Below are 17,582 nucleotides of genomic sequence, written 5' to 3' on the forward strand. Positions count from 1 at the left end.
TGGGAATCTGATCATCAGTGCAGCCAATCTCCTTTCGTATACCTTACTAACTGAGATGCAAACTCTGGAGCAGGAGTCTACAACCTTTTCTATAGTGGAAGCTACATCTGGTCAATGGCCCAGCTGGCCCATGGCCTATGCTGATGACACCCAGCTCCTTTTCACCTGCACAAAGGGCTCTGACTTTGACGGTATGCGGATCAGAAGCTGTCTGGGGGGCGGTCTTTGACTGGTTTAAACAGCACAGTCTGAAATGTAATTCCGATAAATCAGAACTGCTTTTCTTTGGCTGCTCTACTGATCCTAGATGGAAGGCCTGGTGGCCTCCGGACATGTGCCCTCCGGCAGACGCCTCTTCCAAAGCAAAGAACCTCGGGTTTCAGATTGATGATGGCCTTTCATTTGGGCCTCAGATTCGGGAACTTACAGGGAAATGCTTTGGCATTTTGAAAATGTTAAGGAAATTCCTCCCAATCTTGTCTTTTGAGCATGGAAAGATTACTGTGCAGGCATTGATAGGCTCACGCTTGGACTATGCGAATGTGCTCTACCTGGGACTGCCAAAATTTCTTCTGACGCGCCTTCAGGTGGTGCAGAACTCCGCCGCAAGGGCCATTTATGGCCTTCAGCGAAGAGTGAGTGCATCGGAGTTGCTTAAAAAGCTCCACTGGCTTCCTGTCTCTAGACGGATTACTTTTAAGGCACTGACTCTTGCCTTTAAGGCGCTACACCATGTAGGGGCCAGATAGATTAGGAGGCGCCTGACCTTCTACGTGCCTTCTAGAACTCCGAGATCGGCTTCTTTGGCTATGGCTTCTGTTCCTTCCATCAGGCGGGCTAGAATTGGAGATCGCTCTTTTCGATGCCTGGCGCCTCGATGTTGGAATTCTTTGCCCGTCTCCCTCAGGAAAATCAGTAATTTACTGGCTTTTAGGAAGGAGCTGAAGACATGGCTTTTTACCCATTCATTTTCCTGTTTGCCCTGCATCTGCCCCGGTCTCTTCTTTCTCGGGTTTTCGTCAAAGCGCCGGGACACTCCTAGGAGTAGCCGTGCGCTATAAAAGACCCGTTTTAACATAACATAACATAACAATGGAAATCATTGTGAGCTACTGAAGGCTAAGCAACTCGTACATTGTTATCAGACACCCCCCCAAGCCCAGCTTCATTGACTTTAAGCCTAATGTCCATAGTGCCAGGTGCTTTGGTTTGAACAAAATACTTTGGCTAGGGGTACTATGGCAGGGCTGCCAGGTGCGTCAGTGAGAGCGTGGTCTTTGCCAAAGATCAGTACTTCCTTCTTGTCCATGTTCAGTTGCAGGCAGTTGTTCTTCATCCAGTCGGCAAAGCTCGTCATTTATCTGTGGAAATTGGTCCTGGTGATGGTGGGGTCGTCGATGAGTTGGGTGTCATCTGCGTGGGAGATTATGTTGAGACCGAGCGATCTGACAAGGTTGCCCAGCAGAATCATGCATGCATTAAACAGCATGGGCTGAGGGATGAGCCCGGGAGGACAGTGCAGGTAATCTTCTTGGGTTCAGAGGTGAAAAGTTGGAGGTGGATCCTCTGTGTTCTTCTGGTGATAAAGGAGGTGATCCACCTGAGTGCATCCTCTTCGATGCCAATGCGGTGGTTCTAGCAATCAGCGTGTGGTGAGGTATAGCGTCAAAGGCTGCCAAAATGTCGAGAAGGATCAGAGTAGCTGCTTCTTCCCAGTCGAGGATGGTTCGATGTCATCAGTGGCTGTGATCAGGGTGGTCTCTGTGCTGTGACTGCTGTGGAAGCCGGATTGGGAAGCTTCAAGTAGGTGGTTCCGTTCCAGGTACGTCATGAGTTGCTTGTTGATGATCTTTTCCATAACCTTGTGTGGAAAAGAGAGCAGGGATATTGTCCGATAGTGTTTAAGTTAGCTGGGATTGTGAAGGTTTTTTTGAGAAGTGTCCTGACTTCAGCGTGTTTCCAGGTGTCGTGAAATGTTGCAGTGGTGATTGAGGCGTTGAGCAGGGTGGGGAGTTCCTGGCCAATCCTTTGGTTTCCAAGATTGAAGATGTGGTGTGGGCATGGGTCTGTAGGACATCTCATTGATGGATTTCATGGTGGAGGTGGTGTCCTGGATGGAAAGAAGGTTACAGGTTGTCAGTATGTGGTATGTGTCAGTCGCGGTGGTGCCATGTCTGTCGAAGAAGTCCGTAATTGTAGGTTGGGGTTCGAAGTTTCTATATATGGTTGCGATCTTGTCATGGAAGATGTTGGCAACTTTGTAGCACAGCTCATGCGAGGTAGTGATGTTTTTGCTGGCTGCCTGATTGTAGTATTCCTTAAAGTTGTTGAAAAGTTCTTTGGTGTTGCAGCTGCTGATTTCAATGCGTGTCGCTAGGGCTGTCTTCTTTGTTGCCCTCAACAGGGGGTGGTAGAATTTGAGGGAGGACTTGAAGGCTGCCATGTCAGAGGTGCTTTTGCAGGTGCTTTATCTCCTCTCCAGCTGTTTGCGGTCTCATTTCTCTGTTCTGAGTTCTCGGGTGTACCAGCTGGCCCTTTTGGAGGATTTTCTCAGATTGTTGGTCTTGATAGGGATAATGCTGTAGGCACATCTGGCGATCCAGGCACCGACGTTCTTAAATCCCTGTTCAAGGTTGGTGTTGTGGAGTGGTTGGAGGTGTTTAGGGCGTTCGTCCAGTTGGTCTCCGAGATTTTGTTCCAGCTGCAGTGGGGAGCCCAGGTTATCTGGAGGGTAGGGGTGAGGGGGTTGGAGATGCTGAAGTGGATGATGTAATGATCGGTCCATGAGAGTTCTGTGACGTGGCTATACTGGACTAGGTTGCTAGATGTGAATATGGAGTCCAGCATGTGTCCTGCTGTGTGCGTGGGATCGTGGACAATCTGTGTGGTGTGCAGTGTTTTTATCATTGGGGTGATCGATGTGGAAATTCAGATCGCCATGGTCGTCCTTGGAGTCTAAGCCCAGGGGTGCATTAAAGTATTCGATGGTGTTGCAGAAGCTGGAACGTGGGCCTGGGGGGGTCGGTATGCGAGGGTCCCTCCGACGGGTGTGTTGCCAGTGTAGTTTAAAGAGGTGGTGTTCCATGGGGATGGTGGTTTTGTCAGTGGCGGTGGTACACCGCGTATGGTCTCTTTGCGGGTGATGGCTATTCCTCCTCCTTAGTGCAGCCCGGGGGGGGGGGGGATATTGTATTCATCAGGGATTGCTGTGGCAAAGTCTGTGGCAGGTGAGGGGTTGAGAAAGGTCTTGGTGAGGAAAACAATGTCGTGGGCGGTGATGAAGTCTCATAATGTGGATGGAGTGCTGCAAATAGAGCATGTTTTGAGGAGTAGGTGCAGTGGAGTCGGTGTGTCACTTTTGGTGTGGTGTGGCAAGAGGTCAGCACGGTGCTTTGTGGTGTGGCGTGCTTGTGCAGGTGCAGAAGAAGGTACAACTGGAGCAAGAGAAAGGTTCTACCGTACAGGGCAGTGCGGAGTAGCAGCTTGCTGAGCGGCCGTGCTTTGGCCTCCATTAAGTAGGTCATGGGAGGAGCATGGGGAGCTAGGAGACGGTGAGCGGGGCAAGGTGGGAGGCGGGAAATGGGCAAAGAGCAGGAGAAAAACCAAAATTGAGAGAAAACTAGCAGAAAAATTAGGGGCAACAAGTAGAACAAAAATGAGGAGAAAAGTAGGTCTTTGCAGGAGGAAGGGGGCAGGACACAGACGGGAAACGGGCAGCGAGTGGGAGAAAGAGCAAAAACATGGGAAATCAAGCAGAAAAACGAATTGCAACAAGCCGAAAAAACGAGGGGCAACAAGCATTTGCAATGCAATAGGTCTCACATTTACGAGAGTTTGAGTTACTGGATTTGTAAATGACAATGCCTTTTATTCATGTTTTTTTTTAAACAGATAAATAAAGAGCATTGTCATTTACAATGCCAATATCTTGAACTCTCACAAACGCGAGGCCTATTGCATTGCAAATGCATTAGGAGATAGTGTGTTCTGCCTTTCCCTTTTACTGCAGGCAAGACAGAGCTCTTAAGAGAAAATAGTGCTCGGAGGCTGTAATTAAAGCCTACGAGCAACAACACACATGTAACAGGGATGTCCTCATGGGAGGTTACAAAATGGGAAAAGGTGGCACTAAGGAGGGACTACTAAGCCTATTGACTAATGAAAAGCCACAGTTTACAATGGACTATGACACAAGACAATGAAAAAACTGGGAGGAGCTTCACGTCCATACATTAATACAGCATGCCTTCCAGAACAGCGTATGTGCTGCCCAGGCTTGACCTAAAAATTGAGGGGCAACAAGTAGAAAAAAAAGAGGGTCAATAACTAGAAAAAAAAGGGAAAAACAGAAAATAAACAGGCAGAAAAATCAAGGAGAAGTCAAGGAAATAGTAATCAGGCAATCAGACAAACTAAGCAGGAACAAGGAAAACCGTTGCCACAAGAGTGGTACAACTGCACGTTCATTGGGGGGAGCTGGGTCAGGTGTAATGGTCAGGTCTAATGATCCATCTACAATTACTGAAAAGTCAAGGTCCCAGGACAGAAGCAGAGAGAAAATAGAAATAGATAAGCAAACACTATAACGGAAGTAGCAGGATTCACCTCAGAAGTTTTGTTTGAGAGCCAGAAAGTTGATCTACCCATCAAAAGTCCTCAGTTAAGGATTTGTCCAAAACGAACAAGTTACTTACCTTTGGTAACGTCTTATCTGGTAGAGACTACCTAGCTGCAGATTTCCTTACTGTAGAATTATCACCAGGCATCAGACTAAACCCGGACATTTTTCTTGATGAGTAGCCCTGCACACCGGTAAGTGACTCCGCGTTGCGTCATCTGCGCAGAAGTGACGTCCGTTGTTCCTATATAGGCACCACCCCGCGTGCTGATGCCAGTTTCTTTTCATGGCTTTTCACGCCAAAGCATGGATCCATGAAGAACACTGGCCACTGGTGTGGAAAGCTCAGGCCCTTAACTGGGAAAAACCATGTCCCTAGAAGTCCGCTCTCATAGCAGGGAGGACAGGTGGGTCGATTTGGAATCTACGGCTAGATAGTGTCTGCCAGATAAGGCGTTAACAAAGGTTAAGTAACTTGCTTATCTGACAGAGACGTCTAGCCACAGATTTCTTACCTTAGAATAGATACCCAAGCAGTACCTCCCCAGAAGTGGGTCTGCGTAACAATTAGAAACCTAAAAGTCCTGCAGGGCTGAAGGACAATGTGCCCATTCCAACATACCTGACTGTCCAGGCAGCAGGGTTTTCTGAACGTGTGCAGAGGCGCCCATGTTGCTCCCTGGCAGATGTCCAGGACCGGGACTACACGTGCTAACACAGCGGGCACATTCTTGGCTCTGGTGGAATGAGCATGTAAACCCTCAGGGGGTTACATTTTGGTCAGTACTGGCAAATCTTAATGCAGAGCACAATCCATCAGGAGAGGGTCCTTTTCTACATGGCCTTTCTCTTTTTTTGCTACAAAAAACGAAGTGTTGTTCGTCCACCCGGAACGCTCTTGTATGGTCAAGGTAGAATGACAACGCACTTTTTACTCCAATAAATGGTTAGTGAAACATGAGGACCCCAAACGATAGGCTGATTTGAATCTCAGGCCACATACCTCTCTCATCCTGAGGGTAGTTAGTATGCCACCCAAAGGTTTAGCTTTTCTGCAAATCTGACTTTGAAAGCCAAGGGGCTTCAAAGGGATGATTCCTTGCTCAAATGGTGGTGCTGTAGCTAACATGTACAACCTAAGGCTTCTGATACATTGAAAGGCTTCCACTGCAGACAACCCTTATGCCTTTACACAAAAATAAAAGGAACAAGAGGTATGTAGGATGTAAGCAGCTTGACTGCAGGTCTTATGTTGTAAACATTTTAGGAACACAACACATATTTATGAAAGGTTATAAGTGTCTTCCACTGCAGAGAGCTCAAGAGTATGCATCTTGATCACAAATTCATAATAGGAAAGTGACTTTTTAAAGGTTTTTCAATAATGAAATAATGAAATGAAATTTCTCTGCTAGTTTCCAATGTTGCAAGTGTGGAGATCAATGTTTCTCATTGGAATCCTTTCATCCTGCTGGTGAGCATGTTAAGTAGGACAGGGGCAGAACCTGGACATTTTTGTTAAAGAAATCTACAAACGTGGCTGTTTCGTTAAGTTTTCAATGTGGTGACAGGCCGGTGCCTCTATACCGTTTTGGTTTTTGAAGCTTAACTACTACTTCTAGAGCAAACATCTCTGAACCCTATCAGCTGTACAATAATTAGAATATATGGGCTATTCTTACTAAATGGGTTATATAACTCTATTGATACTTTATGATTGAAGTATATTATTCAAAAACTACTGAGGCCTCATTTACTTTTCAAAATCAATTTGCCCTACAATGTCATAGATACCACAAAAACCTTACCCAGGTGAATGATTTTGGGGTCCATCCGCAGAACATCGCTTGTGATTAGCTGGAGGAATATGAGAAGTCAAACAAGGAGATGCGATTTGTGCCTCTTGACTGCTGTGTGCTTTGTGTGCTATTGCCTCTTCTTCAGTTGTACTCTTTCTCCATCCATTATTACTGTTCACCACAGGGGCTGGGACATTTTCAGGGAAAACACTATAAAGGTTTTTCAACATATTATTAAATGGCAAAACCAGTGTACAAGTGTTGATATTAAGGACAATAACATCAGTCAGAAAAAGCCAGGCCAACTAGTCCAGCAGTTTATACTATATCTGCAGCTTCGGTGACGAGGATCAAACCTGGGGTGTGCTCACTCACAATAAAGGAGAGGTAGAGAGACATGGAAGTGGAACAAATAAAACAATCAAATTGAACACCAAAGATCGTAAGAATTTGCTTTTATGCTAACAAGGGCACACTTAAAATTTCAGACCGGTTGGAACAAAATGCATGTTAAGATCCGTTCCCCTGTTAGAAAAAAGGAATTTATTTTGACATGTTTTTCATTAAAGCAGACGTTTCATCCACATTTTGGGGCAATGAATGAGTGACCTAAGGATTCCAGAATCACCATGTCACGGTTAATTTTTCAGATATAATTTTTGTTTTTTTCCCCTACTATAATAACTGAAAAACGCACTTGACAACCAACACTTGTCTGTCCTTATTATTCCCGGATGAATTTGAAGTGGAACAGAAGAAAATTTCTTTGTTACTTTACGTGCATCCATTGATATGAATCTCAGCAGCCCTACATGCCAAGAACAGATGCATACTGGTAAGTAGCATTTTCCGTTCGAGGCATGTGGGCTGCTGAATTCATATCTTAGCATAGACTGTATAGCAATTTCTCCTCTAGCGGTGGTCGCCTGTACCAGCTGCAGTGGTTTGAAAAAGAGTTTTAAGTACAGCCTGGCCCACAGCAGCTTGTTGCTTAGCTTGAACGTCAACACAGTAATGTTTAGTGAAAGTGTGTATGGAAGACCATGTAGCTGCCCTACATATGTCTTCTAGGGGAATATTTCCTAGGAAAGTCATGGATGCCCCCACATTTTGCGCGTTGAGTGGGCTTTTGGGAGAACTGTTAAAGTGCGCTTTGCCTTTTGATAGCATATTTGAATGCATTAAACTATCCATATGGCTATTCCGGTCTTAGAAATGGGATTACCCTTATGTTGTGGTGAAAAAGCAACAAATAGTTGCTTTGTCTTTCTGAATGATTTAGTTCTGTCAACGTAATATAGCAGGGCTCTTTTAACGTCTAGTGTGTGTAGAGCTCTTTCAGCCACTGACTGCGGGTTTTGAAAGAAAACTGGCAATTCTATGGACTGATTGATGTGGAAAGTGGAGATAACTGTTGGCATAAATGTAGGGTTTGTACGAAGCACTACCTTATTTTGGTGTATTTGCATGAAGGGTTCCTGAATGGTTAGTGCTTGTAGCGCACTCACTCGCCTGAGGGAGGTAATGGCAATTAAAAATTCCACCTTCCATGTTAAGAAGTGTAGTTCACATGAATGAAGTGGTTCGAAGGGTGGTCCCATGAGTCTGGTAAGTACTATGTTTAAGTTCCAGACTGGCGAAGGTGAATGCTTTGGAGGGGTAATTCTTTTAAGTCCTTCCATAAAAGCTTTGATAGGTGGTATTCTTAACAGGGACACTGGTTGTCTGTTTTGAAGATATGCTGCTATAGCAGCAAGGTGTAGCCTTATGGATGAGTATGCTAGATTACATCTTTGAAGATGTAGCAGTTAACAGATTAGGTTTTGGATGGAGGCATCTAATGGATTGATTTGGTTATTATTACAATAAATTACAAATCTTTTCCATTTAGCTGCGTAGCATGCTCTGGTAGTGGGACGCCTTGCTTCCTTGATAATGTTCATGCAGTCTGGAGGCAAGTTAAGATATCCGAACTAGAAGACCTCAGGAGACAGATCGCAAGGTTCATCTGATTGGGATCTGGGTGCCTGATTTCTCCATGGTTCTGTGTTAGCAATTGTGGCGAAAGGCGCAGTCTTTGGTGAGGAACTACTGAGAGTTCTAGGAGCGTCGTGTACCATGGCTGTCTTGCCCATGCGGGAGCAACCAGAATCATTGTGAGTGACTGTTGCCTTAGTTTGCGTGCCACTAATGGAATCAGTGGGGTTGGTGGAAAAGCATACGCAAATCTGCCTGACCAGTTCATCCATATCGCATTGCCTTGTGACAATGGGTATGGGAACCTGGCGGCAAAGAAAGGGAATTTTGAGTTTGTTTGTGGCAAACAGATCTATTTCTGTATGTCCCCACTTTTGGAAGAATGGTTGTCGAACTTGAGGGTGAATCTCCCATTCGTGTATTTGTTGACTGTGTCGGCTTAGTAGATCTGCTATCTGATTGTCTATCCCTGGGAGGTGTTCTGCCAAGAGAAAAATATTCTTTGGAATTGCCCACCTCCATATGCTCTGTGCTAGGTGAGATAGCTGCAGAGAGTGTGTCCCTCCCTGGTTTTGGATGTAGTACATGGCTGTCATGTTGTCCGTCTGGATTAACACAGCCTTGTTGCACAAGTATTTCTGAAAGGCTTTCATTGCTAGAAATACTGCTAGTAACTCTAAGTGGTTTATATGTAGTGTCTTTTGCTTGACTGTCCAGAGACCTTGGACTGTGTATTGAAGGAGATGGGCTCCCCAACCTGTCAGTGATGCATCCGTTGTTAATACTACTTGTCGAACTGGCTCTTGGAACAGTCACCCCTTGGAAAGGTTTTGTGGGTTCCACCACTGCAGAGAGTTGTAAGTGCGACTGTCTACCAACACTAGGTCTTTTAGTTGTCCTTGAGCTTGGTTCCACTGCCGTGCTAGGCATTCCTGTAAGGGACGCATTTGAAGACGAGTATGAGGGACAATAAATATGCAGGAGGCCATCATGCCTATAAGCTGCATGAACACTCGAGCTGGCAGGGAGTGTTGTGGCTGAAATCTTTGAATGAGAGACTGTATGTTGGCTATCCTGGCTGGATTTGGATATGCCTTCGCCACTGAGGTATTTATTGTTGCTCCCAGATATTGTTGTATGTGGGAGGGTTGCAGATGTGATTTTGGGTAATTTAGGGAAAATCCTAGACTGTGCAGTAGCTGGATTTTCTGCGACGTATGGCTTGCACACTGTGCGTATGAGTTGGCTTTTATGAGCCAATCGTCGAGGTAGGGCAACACATGGATGTGTTGCCTTCTGAGGTGTGCTGCTACTACTGCTAGGCATTTTGTAAAAACCCTTGGTGCTGTAGTTACCCCGAAGGGGAGAACTTTGAATTGATAGTGGTGACCTTCTATTGTGAACCTGAGGTATTTCCTGTGAGCTGGGTGTATAGGGTTGTGAAAGTATGCATCTTTGAGGTTTAATGTAGCAAGGAAGTCGCCTTGCTGGAGTAGTGGGAGTACTTGTTGTAGAGTGATCATATGGAAATGCTCTGAAAGTATGTATTGGTTCAGAGGTCTGAGGTCCAATATTGGTCTGAGGGATCCGTCCTTTTTGGGAATGAGGAAGTATAGAAAGAATACTCCTGTCCCTTGATGTTGAAAAGGTACTGGATCTATGGCACCCTTTTCCAGCATGGATAGCACCTCTTGTTGTAACAGCATGATGTGTTCTTTGGACATTGGACGGTGTTTGGGCGGTATGTTGGGTGGAGTAGAAGTGAGTTCCAGGCAGTAACCATACTGGATAATTTGTCTCACCCACCTGTCTGTCGTAATGGCGTTCCAGACTGGTAGAAATTGTGGTATTCTGCCTCCGACTGGTGTTAAGTGGTCTGGAGGGAGTGTGAACAAGTCACTGTTTGTTGGCGGTGGAGGCTCTGGTGTTATTACCAGCACGTCCTCTGCCCTTGTTATTGTTCCCTCTATAACCTCCTCTGTTAGAGCCTTTATTAAAGGTGCCTTGTGTAGTACTTTTAAATGTTGAAGAGGTTTGGGATGTGTTGCCTCTGCCTGAGCCTCGAAAAGAGGAGCGACGAAAGGAGCTACTAGACTATCTAAATTGAGGTGCACCCATGGACTTAGCGGTGTCAGTATCTTTTTTCATCTTTTCTAAGATGGTATCAACTGCAGGGCCAAACAAGAAATCCTGGTTAATGGGTTGATTGAGTATGGTAGATTGCACCTCATTTTTAAAACCCGAGATGCAGAGCCAGGCATGCCGGCGTAGCAACACACTAGAGTTGGCAGACCTAGTGACTGTATCAGCCGCATCAAGGGCGCATTTTATGGATGCGTTAGTGATGAATTTCCCTTCTGTATTAGGTTATCAGCTTTTGCCTTATAGGGTTCTGGTAGGTGTTGTAATAATCCCTCCAGTTCATCATAGTGTGCTCTGTCATAGCGTGATAGGAGAGCTTGTGTATTGGCAATTCTCCAGGTATTTGCTGCCTGAGAGGCCACTCTTTTCCCTGAGGCTTCTAAGATTTTTGACTCCTTGTCAGGAGGGGGGGTGTGGGGTGGGGCATCACCTGTTTGCGAATTTGCCCTTTTCCTAGCATTAGAAACTAGAGAGTCTAGTGGTAACAGACTTGATATAAGAGGGGTCTGTAGGGGCTGGTTTATATTTCTTTTCAATTCTTGGATTGAGGACACGCGCTCTGGCTGGGTCTTTTAAGAGGTCTGGAGCGTGCTTTAGTACTCCCTTTAGCATAGGGAGTATACGTACACTTTTTTCTGATGTTGGGAAGGTGTTAAATAGGAAATCCTCCTCTACAGGGTCAGTGTGCATGCTTACGCCATGATACTGAGCTGCTCAACTAACTGGTTAAAAGCGACAGTGTCGTCAGTAGGAGATGGCTTTGTGGGATATGGCGAGGGATTGGGTATGGGTTGTGTATCATATGGATCATCAGGGTCATTCTGATCGTCCCATGTGTGATCCTGGTTTCCTTGATCATCTTGGTCTATAAAATCCTGTTGAGGGTCTTCACCCATGTCGTCTCCCTCATCACAATGTGGCGGTGTAGGAGAATATGGAACATAAGGCATGTTATGAGTGAAAGGAGGATGTGTGAAAGATCTAGAAGGGGATGTCCCAAAGTCTTTTTTAGGTCTTGGCTAGCAAAAGGCAGCGCTTGCGCAGTCTCGCTCCGAGACTTTATGTCTTAGAGAGTGTGGCTTGAACCCGCCCCTCTTCTCCATTGGCTGGCTTCCTAAACGGAGGCCAGCCATTCGAGGAGAGGGGCGTCTGTCAGTTCAAGCCCCGTCATTTTGGGATTCGAGGCGTGTTTTTTCATGTTCTTTCACTCTTCTTCCCAGTGGCTGGAATTTTACATTCCAGCCAATGGGAAGAGGAGAGAAGGAAAAACACGCCCCTGAATCCCAAAAATGAAGTGCGTTTCTCCGAGGCATTTCTGCTTCGCCTCGGAGAAACGTGGTAGTGTGGAGCGCTCCTCTCGTTTTTATTAACTGAAAATGATGTGCTTTATTTGTAAACTTTTCCATCTCTCTGTGGCCGTTTCAGCCTCGGCTTGTTAGATCTGGTACGGAAACGGCTTTTGCTGTCTCGCCTTCACACAAGGGCCGCCGGCATGAAAAGGAGCTCCATTTAAAAGGGGAGAAAGGAGAGAAGGCTTGAAACGCACCAAAGGACGGGCAGGCACTTACAGGACAGTAATTAGAGCGCCGCTGTTTCTGTAATTAGGAGCCCGGTAACCCTCCGTGCCCAGGAAATTGTTCAAATATAGATTCAATAATTGGCTGTACAAAAGCCAGTGTTCTTAAATGTGGTGTCTTTCCCTCATTTCTCTTTATGAAAAAATAACGTACCCAGGCAAAAGCAAGTATACTGGCAGAGTTCAAGTGATAACAAATTAATAAAAAATGATAATAATCAAGCACAAAATTAGCATTTGAGAATTTAATTAGATAAAATTGATAAAAATGGTCATGAGGATAATCAATGACAGACAGAAATAACAAATGACGATAAAAAGTTCTTTCATGAGAGAATCAATGAATATAAAATATTATGTATACAGATGTTTTCAATGATTTGAAGGAGAGATGGTTTTCGTCGACGAAACACGTCGTCGAAAATGTTTTCCGGTTCAGGTGCCTGTCGCTGCAACTCTTGTCGAGCAGTTCTTCGGTTCCGGATAGTTTTATTCGACCGGAACTGAGCACAAGCTGGACAGTTTTCTTCGCTGTGCTCCGGAGATAGGCACCTGTTGCATACTGTATGCTTGTCGCTATGTGGAAACTTGGATCGACATTGTGGGCATCTTTTGAACGGGGTCCTTTCCATCGGCAGGAGGCCCACGTGGCATCGAAAAGGCCCAATGGCCCACGTCGACTACCAGAGATAGAAGGAAAGAGTTGTCGAGTCGAGGGATACCGAGCGGAAACAATACCGTTGAAAGTATAAGGTTTTTGGCCTTAGAAAGTTGGAAAACTTCGGTCCCGAAGTTGGAGTTGTCGAAGTGCAGCCGAACCCAATGGCGGAGAAAAACAATCTGAAGATGGAGAAGATGCCCATGCGCACTGTAGTCCAGGGGAGGAGTCACCTATCTCGTGATACTTCAAAGACTCTTCCAAGACAACAAGGTGCAAACATCCGGACTCAACACTAGTCGGCGATCTATGCTAAGATATTAATTCAGCAGCCCACATGCCTCGAACATAGGTTAACTGGAACTGAAGATAGTGCATATTAACGTTTTAAGACACAAAGTGCCCAGGAATTGAGACGCACTACGGAAACACAACAGTTCACGGTGGACAGGACTTGGGTGCTGTCGTGTCGCCTTGCTTGACCCTGATGTTAGGACAGGGCAGGCGGAGGCGAAAGGGGAGGGACAGAAAGTAAGAGGGTAGGAGGACAAGAGGGCGATGGCACTTAAAAAATAAAGAAGTGTGCTATCGAGCTCCCGAGTCGAGTCTTCCTTGGGGGGGCTAGTGGCCATTACACTGGCGACGAGGGTGGGATACTGTCAACCCACTGCTGCTGCCCCCTCGCTGTGAACGTGCAGCTGAAAAACAGCTTCCTCAGCGCGCCGAGACACAAAAGAGTGCCGTGCCACGAAGACTGGAGCTACAAAGGGGTGAGTCTAAAATATTGACCACCCTTGGGAAAAGCGGCAAAGACACTGGAGCCAATATTAAAGATAGAAACCCATGTCCCCTCCGGCGGCCATCTTTAAGTCACTTATCGGACATAGGACAAAATTGGCATTCATCCGGCGGCCATTTTAAAGTCAGGCAGCTTCCGAGGAACTTCAAAATCACCACAAATCTCAGCAAATAAAGCACTGTCTGGCCTGGAAAGCCTGCATCTGAGCCCAGAATGTCAGTAGAACCTGACACTACACGCTCGAAGAAATAGAGGAACTTACTCGCATAAACGATCAAGCGGAAGACCATGCTAAGAAGATGGAAGCCAACAGGTCTGAGAAAAGGGAGCAAGTGTTTCGAATGCGGTCTCACACAGACCCAAAGCGCCGTTCGGATCACCGCAAGTCAGGAAGATCAACGCAGACCTCCCGGGGGACGTCTTCGCGCAACGGAAGTCGAAGCAGTCGGGCAAACAGACCAGCCTCGAAATGTTATAGGTGCGGACAAGACTACCCCCATTCAGGACAGTGCCCCGCCATCGGACAACAGTGACACCGCTGTGGAAGAGAAAACCACTTCGAAGCAGCCTGTCAAACACGACGATCGGAGATAAGGACGACCAAGTCAAATTCAGAAACTCATCACCATGCAAGAGCAGTGAAAGGAAGTAAACGCCGCTCGTGGAGGTCGAGCGTCCAATCAGCCAGCTCATACAGATCCCAGAGGTCGAAGTCCCGGGAATCATCGTCTCTCACACCTGTCTCACAGGACAGCGATGAATATATATGCATGGTGTCGGATCCTGACAGACTGACAAGATACCCAAAACTGGACATTCAAATAGGGAATCATCCCGCCAAGTTTGTACTGGACTCAGGAGCGTCCCTGAACTACATATGTGCCCTGGAATATCAAAGCATGAAACCCCGGCCAAAACTGGAGCCAACCGCAATTCGAGTCTACACCTGGATGTCCAGGAAACCACAACCATGCCTGGGACGATTCAGCACGACTCTAACCTATAATGACCGACAGATTCAAGCCTACGTCCACGTGGTTGAAGGTCCGGACGCAGCAGAATGCCTTCTCAGTCTGCCGGCAGCAGAACGCCTCAAGCTCGTCGAACTTCTATACATGGTAGATGATTCCCCGGACATGGTCAACAAGTTCCCGAACCTCTTCAAATGACTTGGGAAACTCAACCAATTCAAAGTCAAGCTACATATCAACGAACAAATACCACCTATAGCGCAACACCACAGGAAGGTACCATTTCATTTGCAACAAGCAGTAGATGATGAATTACAAGACCTGCTGAGGACCGATATCATTGAACGGTCCACAGGGCCCACTCCGTGGGTATCACCAATGGTGGTAGTGCCCAAGAAAGGACAAGACAACAAGGTACGCCTGTGTATGGACATGCGCGCTCCGAATACAGCTATTGAAAGGGAACGACACCCCTGACCCCATATCAGTGCTTTTAACTACAGTGACGATATCCTAGTTTTCGGAGAAAATCAAACGGAACACGACAAAGCCTTAGACCGAGTGTGCCACGCATTACTCAATGCCAACCTCACACCTAACTCGGACAAATGTGAATTCCACAAGTCTACATTGAAATTCTATGAGTCTTCCTTGGGAGGGCTAATGGCCATTACAAGTGCAATTTCAGACCAACTCAGCTACACCAAGCGGGATGCCCCAGTCAAAGGTTTAACATTCACACTTAGCCACCAATTGCTTGGAAGCTTCTTGTAATCAGTGTGTTAGCCCATAACCCCTCATGGCAGGCTTGTGGGCACTGGGTCTCTCTCCAGCCTGATCTCTTTCAGGGTCTAGTCCTTTTTCTGTCAGCTGGGTCATCTTGGAGTCAGTAAACCTTCTGCTTAAAGTTTTTATGAAACAGAAAACGGGAGGCCAACCACTTGACCCTTGAAGAGTAATTTCAGCCCCTGGGTGCCAGCCAGGATTCAGGAGTCAGGAGTCCTCAAATCTTTGTGCGAGTCCTATACTTCCAGCAGGATTCGGATGTCAGGAGTCTTCTTCCAGTAGTACCCTCTCCTTCAGAAAGAGTTTTCCCAGGTCCAGAGATGTTCGGAGGACGTGGTGGTTGAGGTGCCAGATTTGTCCTGTGCATTGGCCAGTGACTGGGGAAAATCTACTACTCAGTCCTAACTATTTTATTGCAGTCTCCTGATTAAATTATGAAGAACTTCAGCTTTGCTCTACTGGGACCCAGGCTTCCCTGTTCCAACATGGCAGGACCCAGTTGCCATCAAACAGGACTTTCTTCAGCTTCTGGCTACTGCCCTAACTGGGTCAAAACTGGTTTTCCCTCCTAGTCTGGCTCTACAGGAAGGTCCCGAGAATGAATAGGAGAAGCCCTCCCTAGCATTTCCAAGGCAAACAAGGCAGCGCTAGAGTTGCCCTCTGTTCTGCCAAATGCTCCTGTCCACTCCCAGATATAAAATCCCCGCTGAGTGGTCAGGAGTTACAACCATTTGCCTTCCTGGGCTCAGAGGAATGGCATTGTGTTTCGAGCCAGGGTCATTAGATCTTCCGGCCAAGAATGTGTACTCCTGCTTTAGAGCTCTGATGAGTGGCAGAAATGGTGTTAAGACAGTTCTGGCTCAGATAGCCTAAAGTACATTTCCACGAAGTAACTTTTCTGCGTAAGGTATCAAAAATCTAATTTCACCATTAAGTCAGATTTTAAAAACAAAGCAGGACATATGTTGAAGTGTGTTTTTAGCCCTTTCCTTAGCAGAGGTGATAAATAACAATTTTAATCCACCTAGGCCTGTATGGCAAATGTCTAGTCAGGACTACAAAGAGAATTAGCTTTGGGATTTTATTTCACTGTGAGGGTAAACTAACTAACCCCAATATGTAGAACATCCAGTTTTTAGGTCTGGGCTAAAGACAGCTTTAGCTGTATCTCCAGACTCATATGTTATAAAGAACAAAATACAAGATGGGTAAATAACACATATAGAGAGGCTTTGAACCAGCCACCTTCAGATTATTGTTTACTGGAAAGGCCCATCACACTGAATCAGCCCACAGTTAGCATGCATACAGTGAGGCAATGGTTCAGCCCACTTCAGCCATTGGGGTGTCATTCCTATGCTGGTTCAGCCCACAACACAGCCACTGGGTGACAAGGGTGTCCATTGTCCTGAGTGACGGCATACTGCTTCATTACATGGAAGAGTCCATCTTCAGAGACTGCCATGGTCGTTCGCACATTAATCCATTAGTGGCTACTCCAGACAAAAGCAAATCTGGTTAGAGCACTGACAGGTAGGCAGGGGATAGTCCACAATTTGCACTCAAAACAGGAATAGCTCTTTTAACCAGAAATTTTACATTAACTGCGGTCTTTATTGAACAGCTGGCTACGGGTATGAAGTGCAACATTCTGTTAAACTGAGAGCAAGATCAGATCCTCTCAAGGTGGCAGCTAGTCTGACACAGATGCCTAATCTAATGACATCAAAAGTAGCTTCGTGTTTTGTTTCTAGTGCCAACCATGCTGCATTACATGAGCCAGTAAAAATAAAGTACAGGAGTAACCCCGTTAACCCAGGAGAGACCGGGTGGAGTATGTGACAAAGCAACAGTGTCTCAACTGGAAATCATTAAGGAGGACAATTATAGAGATAGTATAAATCACTCGAAGGAGGGGGAGAATAAAGGAAGGGAGACCACAAAAGGATTTCTTGGTGTATAGAGTAATATTTGTAAGTAGTTGTAACAGTACAATTTTATATACAGTAACTAAATCAATTGTTGGACCACAACAACGCTACAGTTTTTCGCTGGGATGACTACTATGGTCAACAAGCATTGGAAATGCAATAGGTGTCCCCTTTGTTCAAGTTAAAGCAATTTGCTTTGCTAATGGTATTGTTTTATATCTTTGTATTAATCAGTGTATGTTTGTGATAAGTTGTGATTTTATGCTTTCAGAACTGTATTTGATAGTTGTGTAGTAGTTTAAAGTATAGTTTAGAAGGAGAGGGC

The 17,582-nt window shown here is 45.9% G+C and overlaps 1 protein-coding gene across 2 annotated transcripts in view; it reads right to left on the minus strand.

Annotated features, from left to right (window-relative positions):
• The window catches only part of OTULIN (OTU deubiquitinase with linear linkage specificity), a 364,512-nt gene that overhangs the window by 96,861 nt on the left and 250,069 nt on the right, over positions 1 to 17,582 (minus strand). For both annotated transcript variants that reach the window (XM_078687593.1, XM_078687594.1), the window contains one exon: positions 6,427 to 6,627. In XM_078687593.1, coding sequence (XP_078543719.1) covers positions 6,427 to 6,627 — 201 coding nt within the window. The remainder of the gene's footprint in view (positions 1 to 6,426; positions 6,628 to 17,582) is intronic.

The sequence above is a fragment of the Lissotriton helveticus genome, chromosome 4_1, assembly GCF_964261635.1.
Source record: "Lissotriton helveticus chromosome 4_1, aLisHel1.1, whole genome shotgun sequence".
NCBI classification, from domain to species: Eukaryota; Metazoa; Chordata; class Amphibia; order Caudata; family Salamandridae; genus Lissotriton; species Lissotriton helveticus.